At 40.2% G+C, this 22002-nt stretch overlaps 2 protein-coding genes across 3 annotated transcripts in view; both read left to right on the top strand.

The window, feature by feature from the left end:
* ANXA4 (annexin A4) overlaps nucleotides 1-9600 on the top strand; it is a 159266-nt gene extending 149666 nt beyond the window's left edge. For both annotated transcript variants that reach the window (XM_086700949.1, XM_025932455.2), the window contains 5 exons: nucleotides 309-402; nucleotides 4195-4290; nucleotides 4822-4880; nucleotides 6095-6217; nucleotides 8525-9600. In XM_086700949.1, coding sequence (XP_086557075.1) covers nucleotides 309-402; nucleotides 4195-4290; nucleotides 4822-4880; nucleotides 6095-6217; nucleotides 8525-8584 — 432 coding nt within the window. In that variant the 3' untranslated portion in view covers nucleotides 8585-9600. The remainder of the gene's footprint in view (nucleotides 1-308; nucleotides 403-4194; nucleotides 4291-4821; nucleotides 4881-6094; nucleotides 6218-8524) is intronic.
* Nucleotides 9601-13756: 4156 nt separating this feature from the next.
* The window catches only part of GMCL1 (germ cell-less 1, spermatogenesis associated), a 38049-nt gene continuing 29803 nt past the window's right edge, over nucleotides 13757-22002 (top strand). The window contains exons 1-2 of the mRNA XM_025931798.2: nucleotides 13757-14268; nucleotides 20906-21029. Coding sequence (XP_025787583.1) covers nucleotides 14009-14268; nucleotides 20906-21029 — 384 coding nt within the window. The 5' untranslated portion in view covers nucleotides 13757-14008. The remainder of the gene's footprint in view (nucleotides 14269-20905; nucleotides 21030-22002) is intronic.

The following is a 22002-nucleotide window of genomic DNA, read 5'->3' as shown; positions in this document are numbered from 1 at the left end:
TATGGTTAGTGACTTCTGTATGGTAAGCCTAGTCTAGGGCATTCCTTTCAGCTCTGATAGAACCATGTAGTCTGTATATAAGGAGCTGCTGCTGGTGCTTGCCCTCTCGAGATAGTAAAAGGTCCTATTAGTCATATACCTAAGGAAAAGTCTTGAGTCATTGTTTGCCACTCACCAACACCACATCCACCCTCATCACCAACAAAATAAAACGCAGCCAGCTCAGCTCTATGAAGTTCTGGAAATATTTATATATTTCCTGGCACCTTCTCTATGATGTTTTAAACTTGTGCTTTGTTTGGCTTCAGGACCTGTATGAGGCTGGAGAGAAGAAATGGGGGACAGATGAGGTGAAATTTCTAACTGTTCTCTGTTCCCGGAATCGCAATCATCTGTTGCATGGTAAGGCACTTGCCTCATCTTCAAAGAAACTGTTTGAAAGACAGTGAAAACTATATTGTCCATAATTAATTTAGAACCTTTTCCCCTTTACTTGGTACAAAGAACTGATTGCACTGAACTGTCTTAGATATCTTACCTTGGAAATGTAGGAGTGCAACAGTGTGCATGAGAGCCAATTTCTGAAATATTAATGATGAATAATTAGTGGATATACAATGTATTCATAGGGGTTTGGCATTCCTGTTTGTAGGAAACCAACGTTCGTGGTCAGTCCTTTTTCTAAAGCAGCCCCATTTAATTAAAAAAAAATTTTTTTTAAGTTTACTTATTTATTTTGAGAGAGAGAGAGAGAGAAAATGAGTGGGGTAGGAGCAGAGAGAGAGGGAGAGAGAACTCCAAGCAGGCTCTGCACTATGAGTGCTCGAACTCACGAACTGCAAGATCATGATCTGAGCCGAGATCACGAGTCGGACACTAAACCGACTGAGCCACCCAGGCACCTGCCCCATTTAATTTTACTTACATAAGAAAAAATCTTCAGTACATCAGTGAGTAATGAAGTAGAATTGTTGGTTGATATTTATTCCTATTTAATATCCAAGTTGTAAAGCTAATAGAAATGATTTCTTTAGGGAGTATGTGGATACTCTTTAGGGAGTAAATAGTGGATAGTTTCACATTTTATTTCCTATGTGTAATGTTTTTAATTTGCTTCTGGTAATGCTAGTCTTTGTAATGTGCTTTTAAACTTCTTTGGGAAAAAAATTGTGGAACATTTGTCGTCAGGTTTATTTTCTTGTAAACAGCAATAAGGATTAAATAGGATATTTCATCTTTTATATAAGCTCTTTAGGTCTTTATGTTGCAGCACAATTTTATAAACCCACCGTGCTGTATAATCACACACAATTTACAAAACCTATGGGAATTTGAGGATGAGTTCGCTAAATTGAAAACATAAAGTAATTGAAAATTACAACACATTTGGAAGTTGCAGTGATTTCAGATATTCCACAGTGCCTAAAAATAGGTAATTACACCTGTTAATAAATGTCACGGGCTACCATCAGATGCACCAACTTCTGACTCAGCTCCTTATTTCTTCCCCTTGCCAGATTACTAATTACATAAATCTCCACCTGGTGGTATTTCCCAAGAACTGCAGGTCTGCTAAAGACCATGCAAATACCTTTGTAACAATTTTCACTTCTCAGCACAATTGTCGGGAAGTTATAAAATATCTGCTTGTAAACGACTGGAAGAAAATCTAAGCACTATTTGGATAAAGAAAACTTCATAATTTTCTTACCAACAAACAATAATAGTGAGGATTCAAATAACTAGGGTTTTATTAATTATCTTCCCAGTGCAGTGCTAAGCATATGATAAGCATTGTTTGTTGCAATATCCCATTGGAGCAGCCATTATTTCCCCCATTTTACAGTGGAGAAAACTGGGACTTTGAAAATGTGTCAATGAGATCTTTTGATTCCAAGCAATAGACACTGACTCCAACTTAAGTAAGAAGGAGAAATAATACAGAATGGGACAAGAGGGAAAATGGAAAAAACTGGTGGCTCATAGAATTGAAGGAAGAGCTGAACAATTCCAGGAAGAACAGAAATGAAGGCAGTTCTGGGGATCACAGTGGAAGGGAGTCACATGTTTTACTTGTAAGGCAGAGTTTCTCAGTCTGGTCTTTGTTGAAAATGCTGGTTCTTGAACCCCTACTTCAGACTGGCTGATTTAGAATCCCTGAAAGTGACATCCAGGATGTTTCCCAGGTTCCCCAGTTAATTCTTCTGTTCTCTGAGGTTAAAGCTGACTCAGTGCTTTTGGCCATTCCCATTATCTGCTCATTTATAAAACCCCCAGGAGGGGGAAAGCCTGGGTGGCTCAGTCAGGCATCAGACTCTTGATTTCAGCTTAGGCCATGATCTCATGGTTGTGAGATTGAGCCCCACATCCCACTCCATGCTGGATGTGGAGCCTACTTAAGATCTCTTTATCTTTTTCTCTCTCTTTAAAAATTAATTAGTTAATTAATTAATTAAATTTAAAAAAATCCCCAGGAGGGTAAGACTGGCTGTGGTCCGATGAACTGCCCACTGATTTGGTAGAGCTTATGGTGTATGTTGGGGGGCAGGGGTGTCTGTGGGTTGACAGCCCTGTGAAAATCACACTGACGGGGCCTGGGGCAATACCCCAAAGAGAGCAATGTTAAGAAGAAGAAACAGATATCCACTCTAAGAAGGCTCCAGAAGGAGACAGCGAGAGGAAAATAGGTTCATCGCATTTGAAAATACTTGGCAAGAAGTGAAAGAAAAACTAATTATGTTACAGTCTATTAAAAGAGGCAACCATTTGTGTCAAATGTGACTCATTATTCAAGGGGTTGACTTACTCTAGTTTTAAGCCAAAAGGAACACACAGGTGATTGCCAAGGCCAGAATTACAAAAAGACATGTTCTGCTCATTAAGAGAACAATGAGAAAAGAAAGCACATCTCTCTAGATGTTATGTTCATTTTATGTGTGAGAAAACAGGGTCCCAAATAAGGGAAAGGACTCACCTGATCTCCTCCGAGAGTCACAACATTCCTTCATCCTCCCCTCGCACCCATTCCACTTGCCTGTGCCTCCTGGGTTCTCACTGACACTGCTAATTACTTTCTTCCTGAGGTATGCCAAAGAATAAATAGTGACTGCTTTGGATTCTGTGTCTCACTCTGTCTCACTCACACTCTGTCTCTGTCTCTGAAAAGTGAATAAACGTTAAGAAAAAAATTTTTTTTTCAGGGCACCTGTGTGGTTCAGTCGCTTAAGCATCTGGCTTTGGCTCAGGTCATGATCCCACGGTTTGTGGGTTTGAGCCCCACGTCAGGCTCTGTGCTGACAGCTCAGAACCTGCAGCCTGCTTCAGATTCTGTGTCTCCCTCTCTTTCTGCCCATCCCCCACTTGTGTTCTGTCTCTCTCAAAAACAAACATTAAAAAAATTTTTTTAATTAAAATAAAAAATGGGGGTGTCTCAAATGTCCATTGATGGATGAATGGATAAAGAAGATGTGGTATACATATACAATGAAGTATTACTCGGCAATCAAAAAGAATGAAATCTGGCCATTTGCAACTACATGGATGGAACTGGAGGGTATTATGCTAAGTGAAATTAGTCAGTCAGAGAAAGACAAATGTCATATGACTTCACTCATATGAACACTTTAAGATACAAAACAGATGAACATAAGGGAAGGGAAGCAAACAGGGAGGGGGGCAAAAACATAAGAGATTCTTAAATATGGAGAACAAACAGAGGGTTACTGGAGGGGTTATGGGAAGGGGGATGGGCTAAAAGGGTAAGGGGCATTAAGGAATCTATTCCTGAAATCATTGTTGCACTATATGGTAACTAACTTGGATATAAATTAAAAAATTAAATTAAATTAAAATTTTAAAAAATACTTGTAAAAAAAAAATGGGGGCACCTGGGTGGCTCAGTCGGTTGAACGTCCAACTTCAGCTCAGGTCATGATCTCCCTGTCCATGAGTGCCAGCCCCACATCAGGCTCTGTCATGACACCTCAGAGCCTGGGGCCTGCTTTGGATTCTGTGTCTCCCTTTTCCTCTGCCTCTCCCCCACTCACACTCTGTCTCTGTCTCTCAAATATGAATAAATGTTAAAAAAAATTTTTTTAAATAAACAGTGATCTCTAGAATGCTCATTCTCTCCATAAATTTCAGTTTCCTCTATTCTTTTTATTATTTATAATTCCATTTTGTTATTGTTTGTAGTGTTTGATGAATACAAAAGGATATCACAGAAGGATATTGAGCAGAGTATTAAATCTGAAACATCTGGTAGCTTTGAAGATGCTCTGCTGGCCATAGGTAAGTTGGTAGAGGGTGGGAAGTAGAGAAACAAATGTTTACCGACTTTTCTCCTTACTAGTTTGTTGTCATGGGGATATAGGTGTTTTCAGGGATTTAAAAAAAAGTTTCAGTCCCTCATAATGGGATGCAGAATTTTAGACAAGAAGTATTATATATGATCTGATCATTATTATATTATGTAGCTTTATATATTTTATATCCTCTGTGCCTTTATATCTGAATATACCAGAGAGATAATCCTATATTAGCTGCCTCTTGTAAGTCTATGGATGGTTAGAACTAATAACTGTTTCATATGGTAGACATAGTAATCATTTTGAAACTATATGCTGCCTTTTGCTTTAATTGCCTTTATTAATTATTTCTCCATGGTCTATGTTCATAAAACATAGACCTTGGCTAAAATTCTTCTGACAAAGCAATCAAGAGAATACTACTTCATACCTTGTAGAAACAGAGGGAACAATTGCCACTTTTTTCTCATAGCTTTTATAATTTTTTTATTTCTTTTTTTTTATCTCTTAACAGTAAAGTGCATGAGGAACAAATCTGCATATTTTGCTGAAAGGCTTTATAAATCTATGAAGGTAAATGGCTCATTTTTAGCATCTCAATGACTCCAACATGTCTTATGTCCACCTTCATGTTTACTTCTGTTTCCCATACAAATTAACCAAAATCAGCTTGAGATACTCAGTTCAACTCATCAAATACTTCACCGAGTGCCTGCTAATGATAATACTAGGTAATACTTATTGAGTACTTATAACATGTGATCACCATTCCTAATGCCGTATACATATGGATTAATTTTATCCCTACAACAGCTCTAAGGGGAAGGTCCTATTATTAATCCCCATTTTACAGATGAGAAAACTGAGACATAGGGAGGATGTGCAGTTTGTCCAAGGTCCTCAGTGAGGAAGTAATGGAGCAAGGATGCAAATATTGGCAGTTTGGCTTCAGAGCCCAAGCCCCTAACCATGCATCATACTCTGTGCAGAGACCGCTGCTGGGAACCATGAGAGGTACAGGAGAGATCAGAAGGTAGGAAGGGGAAGACACATGTGTGCAAAATACCAGTAAGGACAAAATAGAATATAAGACAGTAGTTGAGGATCCAAATATATAGGAACACAGAAAGAAGAGCATCTTCCAGTATTTGTTTAGGGGGTGAAGATCAGAGAAGAATATTTAAAGAAGTTGGTATATTTCAGTAGGACCTTAAAGGAAATTTTACAGGGGCACCTGGGTATCTCAGTCAGTTGAGCGTCTGACTTCGGCTCAGGTATGATCTCACAGTTTTGTGAGTTCAAGTGCTGCGTTGGGCTCTACGCTGACACTTCAGAGCCTGGAGCCTGTGTCACATTCTGTGTGTATCTCTTGGCCTCTTCCCCACTTGTGCAGGCCCTCGCTCTCTCAAAAGTAAGCAAGTAAACGTTAAAAAAATAGATAAAGGGAGTTTTACGTTGGAGGATTTCATCTGGTAGGAAGGATGGTAAGGCTGGGGAAGGAAGGATGACATTCAGTGGGGAGGAATCATTGCAGGTGAGGCAGGCAGTCTGAGAACAGCAGAGTATGTGTCTCGAATGGCAGAGAGTAGTCTCCTCTGGTCAGAACACAGAGTGTTGGAAAGGTAGGTTGTGGAAAGCCCTGAACACCATGGTGAGGAACAGTATTCCACAGGCTTCTACAGGCTTTGTGGTGCAAAAGACGTCATCAGGAGAGCCATGCATAGGCTTGCCTTGATAGGCTAAAGAAGGGCACTGAGAACCAGCATGGATCTTGTTTTCTTCCTTAGGGCTTGGGCACCGATGATGACACCCTTATCAGAGTTATGGTTTCTCGAGCAGAGATTGATATGATGGACATCCGGGAAAACTTCAAGAGGCTTTATGGGAAGTCTCTGTATTCCTTCATCAAGGTAGGTCATGAGAGCCCAGCCTTGGTCCAGGGGAAAGCTCTGAGAAAAGAAATGGGGTTCTGACCTAGGTATTCAGACACTTCTTATCTGTTCCCTGACAGATAGCACCACTTTTAAAGATCTTACTCTAATTCAGGTATTTCCAGTTTCTTTCCTTTCACACAGATGTTTAAATCTCTGCCAGGTTAGAAGCTGGAAATGTTTGCCTTCTAAATATAGTAATTATGTTGACCCCGGACAGAGAAAGAGTATATTGTAATGAATACTTTTAAAAGTGTCATTTCCTTGCCTGCCTGCTTACAGTGGAAGATAAGCAACAAAGTCAGTCATCCAGAACCCTACCCAGGGCCAGCTAAGATCTACAGTGGGAAAGCCTGTTAGTTACGCTGGATTTCTGCCTTTGTTTACCTGGCAGCAGACTTCCCGGAGTCCTAACTGGGCATGAGAATGACAAGAAATGATTCACATCCAGGGGCGCCTGGGTGTCTCAGTCGGTTAAGTGTCTCACTTCGGCTCAGGTCATGATCTCACAGTTCAAACCCCATATTGGGGGTTCAGGCTGACCGTGGGGAGTCTGCTTGGGATTCTCTGTCTCCCTCTCTCTGTGCCCCTCCCCTGCTCGCATGCTCTCTCTCTTTCAAAAGTAAATATTTTTTTAAAAAAGCAAAAATGACAAAAGTAAGAAAAATGTAAGTTATACTTGTAAGGAACAACTAGAATACAGTGACATGTAAGTAGCTGTAAAAGAGGCCGGGGAAAAGAACATTATGCTATAAGGAAAAAGGGATTATGCTATAAGGAAAAAGAATTTAAGGAGAAAACACATTAAATAGGAAAAAAGGGATCACTTTATATTAATAAAGGCAACTATTCACAACAAAGATTAAGTCATGAAACTTTTAAGTGCCAAATAAGTGTTGCATTCAAATCTATAAATAAGAAATTTGAAGCTCCAAAAGAAGACATTGATGGAAAAATATGCCAGATAGAATTTAACACATCCTTGTTCTTTGGCAAATTGATGAGACAAAACATAAAGAAAGATATATTAAGATTTAATTTAAGAGATATATATTAAACTTTGAATCCAATAGACAGAGATTCCCTCTTTTCTAGTGCCCATGAAGTACAAACAAAAATTGATCTAATAATTAGACCATAAAACATTATATGTAGATATTATAGCACCTTTCTGGAAGGCTATTTTGCAACATGTACCAAAAGGCTTAAGAAAATGCACAATCATTGGGGCACCTGGGTGGCTCAGTCAGTTGAGCACCCGGCGGCTTTGGCTCAGGTCATGATCTTGTGGTTCCTGGGTTTGAGCTCCACATCGGGCTCTGTGCTGATATGACAGAGCCTGGAGCCTGCTTCGGATTCTGTGTCTCCCTCTCTCTCTGCCCCTTCCCCACTTGCATTCTCTCTCTCTCTCTCTCTCTCTCTCTCTCTCTCTCTCTCAAAAATAAACATTAAGGGGCGCCTGGGTGGCTCAGTCGGTTAAGCGTCCGACTTCAGCTCAGGTCACGATCTCGCGGTCCGTGGGTTCGAGCCCCGCGTCGGGCTCTGGACTGATGGCTCGGAGCCTGGAGCCTGCTTCTGATTCTGTGTCTCCCTCTCTCTCTGCCCCTCCCCCATTCATGCTTGGTCTCTCTCTGTCTCAAAAATAAATAAAAGTTAAAAAAAAATTAAAAAAATAAAAATAAAAAATAAACATAAAAAAAATGTTCTTTAAGAAAAGGCACCATCATTAATCTGGTAATTCTCATTTTATGAAAATCTATCCTGAGTAAATCATCAAGAAAATGCACAAAAATTTAACTACAATTGCTTATTATAACAGTATTTATAATAGTGAAAAATTAGAAAAGATAGAAATATCTAACAGTGGGGGAGGGTAAGCAAACTATTTTACCTATATAAAACAGAATACTATTTAACCATTAAAGAATGATGTTGTAGAAGAACATTTAATAAATTAAAATAGGGAAATAATCTCTATTATGTAAAAAAGCAGAATACAGAATACTATACCCGCTCACATAGGAACCTATACACATAGAAAAAGGTCTGGAAGGATATTGCACACACCAAAATACTAAGAATATCTCTAGATGGTGGAATTAGGGTTTTTATGTTCTTTTATGTCTTTATTTCCTATATTGAACAGGTATTACTTTTGCAATAAAAAAATACCTCTGTGAGAAAAAGCCAGAGAAGACTGAAAAAGTTAACATGGTTGACTCCGATCTGTGTATTCCTTTTGAAAACCCGCTTATCAGATTGTTCCTTTGCTTCCCTTGCCCCCAGGGTGACACATCTGGAGACTACAGGAAAGTACTGCTCATTCTCTGTGGAGGAGACGATTAAAATAAAATCCAGGAAGGATAGGAGGATTCCCAACACTTTGAATTTTTTTTTTCACTTCATTTTTCCACACTGCTATTAGTATTATCTCAGAATGCTTATTTCCAATTAAAACGCCTACAGATGCTCCTTAGGATATAGACTGTATTATTATTCATCTATAATTACTCATTATGATGCTTTAAAGCTGTACTTGCATTTCAAAGCTTATACAACTTGAAAGGAGATTTTAAATTAGAAATAAAAATGTACTCCATGGTTTTAACAGATTTCTTCCTTGTTTGTGTTTCACAGAAATTGGAATGTATTAAATTTATTTCATGGTTTTGGTGAAAAACTATTAAAGCAGAAGACTCAAAGACTGCTGTAAAATCACTTTGCTTCCCTAATTCTGTTTTCAAAGTGGCTAGTAATTTCTTTATTTGAAATTGTGAGCATGTAGTTCTTAAGAATATCAGTTCGATTAGCTGTTTTACATGGTCATACTTTGAAAACATCCACTAATCTCCTTTGTTTAGATTTTGTCTATACTGTTAGTTGATCTCTACAAAAGTTTGCATGGGAGACTTCCTTTCTCACATCTTACATTAAGATTACTTACTCTCTCCAGGTTGAAGTATACCAAAATCACCAACTCGTCTGAGCAAATTAAATTCTAAGTGTGGTTATACAGGTCATATATGTCTGGTTAGCAAACATAAATGCTGAACATTCCACAATATTATGGTTAATGTCTTAATTCAGCTGGAAGATGAATGGAAAAAAACTAAGTGTCCAACAAGGTATTATACTGATGATGGTGTAATGTTCTGAATTTACTTTTATTTACAGGAATTTTTTTGTGCTAAAAGTAATTTTTTAAATATTTTTCAATTTTGTTGATTTGTAGTAATTTACATTTGCACTGTGCCTTTCAACTCTAGAATTATTCTGAAGTTGTACTTGATTTTATTCAAAGGTTCAGTTTATATACGACGTGGAAAAATAATTTTAATAAAACATGGTGTCTTTAAAATGTCTTTAAAATATTCTTTCTCTAATTGACTTTTCCACTTCGGAGATTTTTCACCCTGGCCCTGAAAGAAGATATCTTTAAAAAACTTGTGTTAGTCAGTTTCTGTTAGAAACTACAACCTAAAGAAGACATCCAGATGGCCAACAGGCGCATGAAAAGATGCTCAACGTCGCTCCTCATCAGGGAAATACAAATCAAAACCACACTCAGATATCACCTCACGCCAGTCAGAGTGGCCAAAATGAACAAATCAGGAGACTATAGATGCTGGAGAGGATGTGGAGAAACAGGAACCCTCTTGCACTGTTGGTGGGAATGCACACTGGTGCAGCTGCTCTGGAAAACAGTGTGGAGGTTCCTCAAAAAATTAAAAATAGACCTACCCTATGACCCAGCAGTAGCACTGCTAGGAATTTACCCAAGGGATACAGGAGTACTGATGCATAGGGGCACTTGTACCCCGATGTTTATAGCAGCACTCTCAACAATAGCCAAATTATGGAAAGAGCCTAAATGTCCATCAACTGATGAATGGATAAAGAAATTGTGGTTTATATACACAATGGAGTACTACGTGGCAATGAGAAAGAATGAAATATGGTCCTTTGTAGCAACATGGATGGAACTGGAGAGTGTGATGCTAAGTGAAATAAGCCATACAGAGAAAGACAGATACCATATGGTTTCACTCTTATGTGGATCCTGAGAAACTTAACAGAAACCCATGGGGGAGGGGAAGGAAAAAAAAAAAAAAGAGGTTATAGTGGGAGAGAGCCAAAGCATAAGAGACCCTTAAAAACTGAGAACAAACTGAGGGTTGATGGGGGGTGGGAGGGAGGGGAGGGTAGGCGATGGGTATTGAGGAGGGCACCTTTTGGGATGAACACTGGGTGTTGTATGGAAACCAATTTGACAATAAATTTCATATATTGAAAAAAAAAAAGAAACTACAACACTTGATTTCTCCTCGGTCATGATTTAATGGTTCATGTATTCAAGCCCTGCATGGGGCTCTGAGCTGAGTATGGGGCCTGCTTGGAATTCTCTCCCTCCCTCTCTGCCCATCTCCCCCCTCCCCCAAATAAATAAACATTTTTTAAAAAGAAACTACAACATTAAGAAAAAATAACATATTTAATCTTATGTGCAATCACTGCTATAAAACTAATGTTTACGTATACCAAACACTACTTAATAATATAAAATAATGTATTTAATTTATTCTCTGGAAATAAGTGATGCTCTCTTATAAGTGGAACATTTGTATTAAATAAGACTACTTGCCTTCTGGGGCACCTGGGTGGCTCAGTCAGTTAAGCATCCGACTTTATCTCAGGTCATGATTTCATGGTTTGTGAGTTCGAGCCCCACATCAGGCTCTGTGCTGACAGCTCAGAGCCTGGAGTCTGCTTTGGATTCTGTGTCTTCCTCTCTCCCTGCCCCACCCCAGCTTGCACTCGCTGTCTCTCCCTCAAAAATAAACATTAAAAAAAATTAAGAAAAAGAATAGTTGCCTTCTTTTTTCCTTCTATAATATCTATTGTATTTTGATAGATGAAATACAAAGATTTTTTTTTCAATTTGTTTTTACTTGCCCATTATAAGTGCTTGAGCTAATGGTGAAGGCTATTTTTACAAATACTTAGTCATTCCAATTAATTACAGGAAATAGTACTGCTGCTTTGATATGTACCTAGAAGAGTATGGAATCTCCAACTTTATTTGGCTTTGGAAGCATTACAAAATTTTAGTAGTTTTAGCTTTAAATTATATATGATTTAACCAAATTTTTTAAAACAAATTGCATATGGTGACTGGATATTAACATTTGTTGACTGGAAGCAGGATAAAGCCACCTTGGAGGAATGTTTGTTTATTGTGAAGAACAAGCATGACTTTGGAATATAATTATGAGGCAACTTTGTTCTTCTGTCCCACTGTTTATTTACATTTATTCGTGAGTCTACTCCTGTCATTAGATGAAAATTCTGATAGTGCTGGGACTTTTCTGGTCACCCTTAGGTTTTAAAAAGTCCTACTGTGCAGTCCCTTATGGTCATTTTAGTAATTAATATGTCCAGTCAAAATTCCAAACTTGATTTATAATTGAGGCTTCTTCAGTTCTGGCCTATTGTTCAGCTCTGGACTATTGCCAGCAGGAGTAAGGAATATGGTGGGTTTCTCTTCTTTCTCCACTTTGGTTTCCTTCCCCACACCCATCCCTCCACCACAGCCCAAACTTAGCCAAAAGAGTAAAGGGGAGCAAGAAAGTTCTTACCCGACTGTTCTTGCTGTGGTGATAAAGGATCAGTACTGTGAAACAGCGGCAGATATTTAAAGCTGAATCTTAGGGACATTCTCCTGGGTGCCTTTATCAATTCCTTTCTCAGCCCCTAGGAATCTGATAATACTTTCAGGTTCTTTGCTGAAGTCAGTTTGACCTTCCACCCAGGCCTCTGGGACAGAATCTAAGATGATCCCATGCTGGCTCTCTTATGGTGGCCCACACTTGCTCCATGGGAAACACGTGCACGCACATCCCTTGTGCTGACAAATTCTAGGCATGAAGACTAATCCCCTTGCTGCCACCATTGTCTGCTCCCCCCGCTCCTGCCCCCCCCCCTACCAAATTGCCTCAGCCAGCTTCTCCTGATTCAAATTCCTCAGGCATGAGTCAGACACCAGTCCACTCAGGCCCCCAAACTACATGTGGTGCTGATGAGAGTATAAATTGGTTTAATCATTCCAGAGAACTTGGCAATAGCTAATAGAGGTGGAAAGTTCCCAGGAAATCTACTTCTAGGAATCTATTTGGTGAATCTTTGTACATGGTGTTCATTGCTACTCTATAAGAACATTAAAGTAGAAACAACCTAACTCCCTCAAAAGATAAACAAATTGTGGATTAGTGACACAATGAGCAATGAAAATTAACTGGAGATTAACTGGATAAATCTTAAAAGTAAAATTTTGAGAAAGAAGAAAGGTGCAGAATGATAGGTACAATGTGATTCCATGTAATTACATGCCTAAATGTGCTAAAGAACATACAGTGCTTATGGGTATATGTTTAAGAACATGCATGGGAAAACGATAAACACTATTCTCAGGATGGTGGTCACCACAGTGGAGGGAGAGACAGAGATGGAGACGGAGCTTCTATCTATAGTATCCTATTGAAGAGAATGAATCAAAGCTATTTTATTTATTTTTTTTAACGTTTATTTATTTTTGAGACAGAGAGAGACAGAGCATGAACAGGGGAGGGGCAGAGAGAGAGGGAGACACAGAATCTGAAACAGGCTCCGGGCTCTGAGCTGTCAGCACAGAGCCTGATGCGGGGCTCGAACTCACGGACCGTGAGATCATGACCTGAGCCGAAGTCGGACGCTTAACCGAACGAGCCACCCAGGCGCCCCAAAGCTATTTTAATTTTAAATTATCATACGTGTGGTGGAACCATAGGTGTTTACTGTATTACTCTGAGTAATTCATTGTAAACACTTTATTTAAAAAGTAGCAGAATGGTGTCAGGGAGTGAAAGCTGGCTGTCCAAGGCAGACAGCTGTAAATTTTGCTCCGGCCTCCAGAAGGCACTGTAAGCCCTGCCAGTACTGGTACAGACCCTACTCAGACGTTTCACTGCAGCTAAGAAGGGAAGCTGGGAAGTGCAGGGAACCTTTGCCATAACCCGTCTAGGGCGGCAGAAGGCCGATATTTAAGAAACACAAAGACCTAACGAAACTCCACATAGTAGGTCCTCCTCCCCGAGGAAGCCTTGCCAAATGCCCGCAAGGCGTGATCCCAGCTAGTGGTGGGCTCCTCTAAGGAAGAGCCCAAACAGCACCATCTTTTTTGCCCCTACTTAGCACAGAGCCTACTAGGTATCCGGAACTCAAGGAACTTTTGCAGAAACAATCAATGAGCTGGAACTCCCGGTCGGGCTAATACAAAGGGGTGTGTGAAGTAACGCTAAAATCCAAATTGGCCCCAAATCTCATGGTAGCGCGAGACCCAAGCGGAGAGCAGGCCGCTAGCCGCCTATGCGCCGACAAGCTTCCCGGCTCCAACCCCCTTTACCTTTCAGCGCAGGCCCCACCCACCACGCACTCTCGCCTTCCCCCGCCCCTTCCGGAGGCTCGCCGCGCGCACGCGCCTTCCGGTCCGCGCTTTGTGGCGATAGCGAGGGGGCGAGGTTCTGCGGTCCCGGCGCGCCGCGCGGCTGGACGCGGCGGGCGGGGCGGAGGATGGAGGCGGTAGCGTCCGCTGCGACGGTTGGGGCTGCGCGTGAGAAGGTGGCCGTGTAGGCACCTGGGCTGGGTGGAGGCGGGCGGCGGCCGGGCCATGGCGGGAGACCGCCTCCGCTGGGCTCCCTGAGGTGCGCTCCCTGAAGTCCTGGGGAGCCGTGGTCCATGGGCTCCCTGAGCAGCCGAGTGCTACGCCACCCGGGGCGAGCCCGAGCCCAGCAGGAGCCGGGTTCTGGGGCGGGGGGCTCGACCCGCAGGCCGGAGTCTGGCGGCGACGCTGCGGGCCACGGCTTCTGTTACTGCCCAGGCAGCCGTAAGCGCAAGAGGAGCAGTGGGGCCTTCTGCTACTGTCACCCCGACTCCGAGACAGACGAGGATGAGGAGGAAGGGGACGAGCAGCAGCGACTCTTCAACACCCCGCGCAGGTACGTGGAGGGACGCGCCCGCACCTGTTGGGCAGCTCCAGGGCCCCGCCTGGGGACAAGCCCGGCGCCGGGTGCGCTTGGGGGTGCGGCGCTCCCCAGCGGGTGAGGAGCGGACGTGCCCTTGACCGGGAAACGTGGGAGCCAGCCTGATGCGGGGCGGATGGGGAGCGCCTTGGGAGGCGCCTGGTGTTCTGGATTATAAACCACAGACGCTGCCCGAGTGGTGTTACAGCCCCAAGATGAGACTGGCAAACGCCAAGCCAGAGCTCACGCCTCATTAAACCTTAGGCTCCAAAGGCTGACTGGCCTTCCGTAATACACCTTTGTCCTCCTCTCTGAGTGGGTGGCAGGAGAAGTTGTTTTGCATCCGGTTACCTTAAGGGGCACGTCCATCAGTGTAAAGGGAAGTTGGTACACACACGAGAGTTCTCTTTAACTGTAAAGGTGAAATTTATCAGCAGTGTACATTTGTCCCTTATTGGGAACAAAGTTAGAGCCTCTAGTACTTGAACGTTGACCGTGGATATGTGTAAGTCATTGCTGCAGCTTGCTTAACGTTTTTTCAAAGAGTTGAAACACAGGATGTTTACTTGTGAATTAGAAAATTAGAACGTAGTTTATGCATAGAATACGTTTCCACATAAAGCAATCTGATTGCCTTTTTTTTTTTTAAGATCAGTGGGATAAATGCAGTATTTTAAATGAAACTTCAAAAAAAAAGATTGAAAAATTTTGCTACACAAATGTAACATATTTATTGTGAAATGAAAGTATCATGGATAGCCTCTGTTAATAGTGTGTTATCTAAAAATCTTTCATAGAGTTTTATGTATGAATGCTTGTTGTTTATTTACAGAAATGAACACCACCCACCCCCACCCCTGTCAAATTCTTCAGTTACCTTTTTGGAGAGTCACTATAGTATAAAGAGCTCAGATTCTGAGCTAAATAGCCTTTTTTCCTCTTAAATGGAGAAATTAATACTTGCCTTTTTTTAAGTTTGTTTATTTTTTGTTTACATATTTAGAGAGTGTGAGCAAGAGGGGGATGGGGGGCAGAGAGAGGGGGAGAGAGAATCCCAAGCAGGCTCAGTGCTGTCAGCACAGAGTCTGAGGTGGAGCTTGAACTCACAAACCATGAGATCATGACCTGAGCCCAAACCAAGAGTCAGATGCTTAACCAGCTGAGCCACCCAGGCACCCCAATACTTGCCTTTTAGGGTCCATATAATGCACAGTGCCTGGTATTGAAGTGCTCTGTAAATATTATGTCTCCTTGATAAATTGACCTCCTTTAACATTACAAAATGTCTCTCTTTATCCCTGGTAATATTTCCACTACTACTTTCCACTACTACTGGGTGTTTAAAATGTATATCTTTTCCATTGTTTTCTTTTTTACCTGTATCTTTATATTTAAAATAGGTATCTTGTAGAAAGCATATAGTTGGGTCTAGCATCTTTTTTAATCCATTAGGATAATCTCTGTCTTTTAATTAGTATTTAGACCACTTGTATTTAATGTCATTGAAATATATATGTCAGGATCCATTCAAAAGAGAAATCATGCAGCAATTTGAAAAAGGAAAATGTAATATAACCATTAACAAGGAAAGGGGCATTAATTACTGAAGGTAAACTACTAAGGTAAAGAGATTTCTAAAAATGTATAGGAATAGAAGATAGAGGGAGCAATTCACCACTTCTCAGACTGAGAACATCCAAGGAAGGAACAAATTTTGAATAGAGCCATCTTTCCCAGAGTGAAATTCAGATATTGGAGGAGGTAAGGCTGTAGCCCACTTGATGGTAGAGAAGCTGAGATGTGGTCGGCTAAGGCTGGTAAGCAGGCAGCTGCTCACTGGGATGCCAACAAATTTGCTTAGAGTCTGTCTGGCCCACAAAGCTGAAAATATTTACTGTCCAGACCTTTACATAAAAGGTTTGCCAACCCCTGAACTACATGAGTGGACTAGAATGGAAAGTCTTTAAAGCAAACCTTTATTAGAAAATACATGCAGAATTTAGGGATGCTTAGATGGTTGAGCATCCAACTCTTCATTTCAGCTCAGGTCATGATCTCACGGTTTGAGGGTTCCAGCTTTGAGTTGGGCTCTGAGCTGGCAATGTGGAACCTGCTTGAGATTCTCTCTCCCTCTCTCTCTCTCTGGCCCTTGTGTCAACATGGTCACATGGTGTCTGTCTGTCTGTCTGTCTGTCTCTCTCTCTCTCTCTCTCTCTCAAAATAAATAAATATTTAAAAATTAATTAAAAAGAAAAGAGGGGCGCCTGGGTGGCACAGTCGGTTAAGCGTCCGACTTCAGCCAGGTCACGATCTCGCGGTCCGTGAGTTCAAGCCCCGCGTCGGGCTCTGGGCTGATGGCTCAGAGCCTGGAGCCTGTTTCCGATTCTGTGTCTCCCTCTCTCTCTGCCCCTCCCCCGTTCATGCTGTCTCTCTCTGTCCAAAAATAAATAAACGTTGAAAAAAAAAAATTAAAAAAAAAAAAAAAAAAAAGAAAAGAAAATACATCCAGAATTTAGTATGTTTTATATCAGTGGAAGAGGCCTGGCTATTCAGCCCAGTGTGGTTGAAGTGTGTAAAAAGATACTAAGACCTGGAAATTTGTGTGTTGACACTAATTATGCTCCCTGAGGTTGTTCTGAGCACTCTCCCACCTCAACCAGCTACTCCATGAAAAGTTTTGGCTACCAAGCCCACCTTCCATTTCATTCATACCTTTTGACAGGTGCATATTTTACTTTTACATTAACATGACTGTTGAAACTCAGCTGTTCTGCAACCAGATCTTGGTTGTTTGCTGTGCCTTGGTTGTAAAATTTGAAACCTAGTAAACAGTATTTGTTATTATAACTATGTAAATATTGTTCACTACAAAGTCAAGTAGTGTGCTAGGATTATAAACCATACTTCCTGGATCCAGTGTCACAACGCTTTGTTTTTCTGTTGGAGAAATTTTCTAACCTTGTAGTTAAATGGAATCTTTTTTCTACATTCCATCAAGTTTTCAAAGTCAGACCCTGTTTTCATTTGTATCTTTTTATGATAGTTGGTTTGTTGTTGTTTTTGTATTGCTTTTTAATTTTCCTAGAATTTCTAACTGCCCCCCACCACCATTGACAAAAGAATAATATCCCTTCATTATATATTCACGTTTTCCTATCTTTCTAAACACGCTTGCATGGTGTCCTCCTCTAAACCCAAGACCCCCCTCTTGGGTCCCTTCATCCTCCTGTTCCATTCTGGAACCATTGCTTTCTGGGTCTGTGCTTATCCTGGGGCTTACTTTCATCCCATCTCTAGGATTGGATCTACTGTTTTCTGTAGCTTGTATCTTTTTCTTTCTCACCCATTTTGGAGAACTGTATCCTCATGTATTTTACTCAGAAGGGATGCAAAAGGAGGTAATTTGTGCTTATCTGAACGTAAATTTAGTCTCTAACTTTATTCATCCTTTGAGTATGGAAATCTAATCTAAAATAACTTCATATCCTTTATGATATTACTTTGTTGTTTTCTCGCCTACAGTGTTGATGAGAAGTATGATGCTGGTCTAACTTTCTTTTTAGGTGGCCTTTTTTTTTCCTCTGGAAATTTTGGAATTTTTTCATCGGTGTTTTGGAATTTAACTAGAATGTGCTTAAGTATGGGTTTTTTAATGGCCTCAGTACTTGGTTGATTCTTACAATCTGGAGACTAGTTTTGGAAAAATTTCCTTCCATTAATTTCTCCATAATTTCCTTTTTCCTGTTATCTTTGTTTTCTCTTTCTTGGACTCCTCTTAAACCAGATTTTGGATTTCTTGGATTGTACCTCTTTCTCTTTTCTTTTTGTCCTTTCTAGGTCTTTTTTGCTTTATGTTCTAGGAAATTTCCTTAACTTTCTCAGTATCCTCTCTTTTGGCTTACTAATTTTAGCAACCATGTTTTTAATGTCGAAGAGCTCTTTTCTTTCTTGTTTCCTTTATCATAGTATCCTGTTGTTTTATAAATGTAATAATCTCAGATATCTATATCTAGATGTGCTAATTTTAGAGTGTTTTAAGCTCTCTTTTCCCTGAATTAATGTATTTCCTCTGGGTTTGTCTTTTTAATGGTCTTGAATACTCCAGATTCTCCTCATGTTGGGTGATCCTTGGTTGGGTGATCCTTGGTATTTAGAATGAGTAACATGTGCGTGCGTGTGTGTGTGTGTGTGTGTGTGTGTGTGTGTGTGTGTGTGTGTGTTTTAATTGAGTAAATTAAACTAAGCCTTCCCTTTAAGTAGAAAGACTGATTACTAAATTGGATATGGGTGGGGCATGCTTCATTTTAGAGCAGAAATTCCCAAATTTTTTTTGTTCACAGCACCCTTAGAGTCTCAGTAGTTTTTTAAATGGTACCTCTGGTCCTAAAGAAGTATCTCATAGTTAGTATGACTATGATAGTAGTCGGTAACATGGTATCTCAAAGATCTTGCTGTGTTTCCTTCAAATATAAAATATTCCACACACTTCCCTGAGTTTGGTGTGGTGCTCTAGGTGCTTTAACACATAGTTTGGGGACCATGATTCAGGGTGAATGGGTTAAGAGCTAACAGGCTACAGATTCCCCAAATGTCAGAATAAGGATTGCTTTGTGTGGGGTGCCATCACCTATACTAAAGTCTCAGCTTCTCCTGATAGATTTGTCCTCTCTCTCCTTTCTAGAAGAGCATGGGAATCTTTATGCCTGAGTTGTCTGTGCTCTGGTTATCTGTACTCTGTGTTCATACATTGTGGAGGAGGCCATTAAAGGAACACATTTCCCCACTTTGTGCCTTCTGCCTTTTATTACCCCTGAGATCTCTCCTAACCCACACACACTTCTGAAGGGCAGATGGCCTTCAGCCTTCATCCTAGACCTTCAGAATATATTCTGGTCTCTTATCAGATGATAAACCCACCCTTCCTTTTTGCTACTGTGGGCTTATTCCTTTCTGTACTTTTTTTTTTTTTTCAACGTTTATTTATTTTTGGGACAGAGAGAGACAGAGCATGAACGGGGGAGGGGCAGAGAGAGAGGGAGGCACAGAATCGGAAACGGGCTCCAGGCTCTGAGCCATCAGCCCAGAGCCTGACGCGGGGCTCGAACTCACGGACCGCGAGATCGTGACCTGAGCTGAAGTCGGATGCTTAACCGACTGCGCCACCCAGGCGCCCCCCTTTCTGTACTTTTAATGCAATCTGGGGATGGTGCTATCAGGAACTAGAAACTATATTGTCTCATTTGTTTCTCATAGTAACCCAATAAAGTGCTTACTATTAATATTCTCTTTGCATCTGGAGTAACTGAGCTGTGGTGGAGCTGGGACTCAAACCCAAGCCTCTACTACCAGAGCATGTGCTGTTTTTACTGTCTGTTGGGAAGACATGTCAAACACATTGGTTCAAGACATCATCTGAAACAGTTACTTCATTTTTAAAAAGACTAAAAATTTTGGGGTGCCTGGGTGGCTCAGCTGGTTAAGTGTCCCACTTCCGCTCAGGTCATGGTCTCGCAGTTCAAGCCCCCATCGGGCTCTGTGCTGACAGCTCAGAGCCTGGAACCTGCTTTGGATTCTGTGTCTCCCTCTCTCTGTGCCCCTTCCCTGCTCGTTCTCTCTCTCTCTCTCTCTCTCTCTCTCTCTCTCTCTCTCTTTCTCTCAAAAATAAACATTAAAAATATTTTTAATTAAAAAAAAAGACTAAGAATTTTTAACTACTAAGAAAGCTTGTCAGGATTGGCCAGGAACACAAAAAGGTATTTATCAGCCTCTGCCTAGGGCTTTTCTTATTCATTGGACCATCTTGAGCAATGATTATCAAATTAAAATTATATATATGTATATATATATGTGTGTGTGTGTGTGTGTATGTTGTGTGTATAGACACATGTATATATACACACACATATATATATAGTTATCTTTTAAATGAAATTTTATGCAGAAATCCTCAAAATGTGATGCTGCCCTAGTTGAAGTTAGTGAGGATGTTCAGAGTTCACTCCTCAGCTATCCCTGGTGGCTCCTAAGACGTTTTTCCATTGAGCAAAGTTTTGAAAACCTTTGATCTAAGGCTGCAAACCATTTGACCAATGAGGGTGAAAATGCTTTTAATGAGTTTAGGAATAGTTTGATACCAAAATAAGATTAGATATAAATTATTCTCAAAATTACTTGGATAGGTAAAATTTTTATTCTTGTTCTGCACTTTGTAGTTGCATAGCAGTAGCATTGAAGTTGTACTGAGATCCTCCATAGTACTCTTTTCTAAATGAGGAAATAAGCAAAAATCACGTGCTGACCTACAGGTAATTCACTTAGTTCAACAAATACATATTGTAAGAGTGTACAGTGAAAGGTCACCTGTACATGCTATCCCATCTAGCTGGCCACTATTAACCCTCTTGGCAATAGAGTACCCTAGAGATTACTACTATCATTAGTTTCTTACGTACTAATGCAAATTTGAATATATAATATCCCTCTTTCCTTTTACACAATGAATAACTTGGCTCTATTTAATAGAAATTGAACAAAAGGAATATTTTGAGTTTTATGCAAAATCAGTAAAACACTCAGTTTTACACATATGTAACATTTGCATTTCCTTTAACAGGAAAAAATTAAAGAGTACATCCAAATATATTTATCAAACCTTATTTTTGAATGGAGAAAATAGTGACATTAAGATATGTGCTCTAGGAGAAGAGTGGAACTTACACAAAATATATTTATGTCAAGTAAGTATTTTATTTTTCTATTTGAGTAAGCAAGGTAGTCACTTAAAAATAGCTCAAACTCTTTCAAGTCCTGTTCTTTCTTATTGCATTTCACAGTAATTGTTTTGCATGGATAGTGGTTGTCTAAATCCTATCATCTCACACAGAGTCTTGTTTTATCAAAATATGGCACACTCTGTTAGTGAAAACTTAGTTTAGTCTAGAAAACAGATTTTGAATTTTCATTGTCATACCAGCCTAGCAAATACCTTTTTGTCATTACTTCAATAAGGTTCTTATTTTAGTGCCCTCTGCTGACAAGAGGGAAAGGGGGGGGGGGGGGGAATGCCTAAAATTAAGATTGTTGAATTTGTTTATTTTGTATGTAGTTATTTAAATTGAATAAATTTAGCTGAAATGTTCCTTTGTAGTTATGGTTGAATGGAAAATGCAGTTAATAAAGACAAGACCCAACAAATATAGACCAACGTATTTAGCTGATATACCTGTTTGGTTTGTGTGCTGAAAATATTACTATCTGCCATCCTATTTTAAAGATTCAAAACTCTCAAAAGGAAAAAAAAATGTTGCTCTAATGGCTCAAATATTTTACTCATTCTTTCATCAAATCTATCTATTCTTTCTTCAAATCATTGTTCTAGGCATTGGGAATAGAACAGGGAACAATTCAGTTTTTATCCTATGGAGTTTATATTTTCTGTCTTCTTCACTATTTGACAATAATTACTGGTAAGACAGTATAGTAAAAGATTTTCCAGTAGAAGTATTTTAAGGGAACTTTTTCTATAACATTTTAATCACAATCATTATCATAATAGTCAAGTTTAATTTGGCCAGAGGTATATAGCCCAGGGAATATATCAGAATATTGCTCTCAACTTGAGAATAGGGTCCTATCTGTTTTTAATCTCAGAGAGCACTTTTGTGAATTTAAGGATGAGAATGCCTCTGTGTAGGCTTTCACTCTCAAGAG

This window comes from Puma concolor, chromosome A3, assembly GCF_028749965.1.
Source record: "Puma concolor isolate L17-30 chromosome A3, mPumCon1.1.hap2, whole genome shotgun sequence".
NCBI lineage: Eukaryota > Metazoa > Chordata > Mammalia > Carnivora > Felidae > Puma > Puma concolor.
This window is presented reverse-complemented; position numbering and strand designations above follow the sequence as displayed.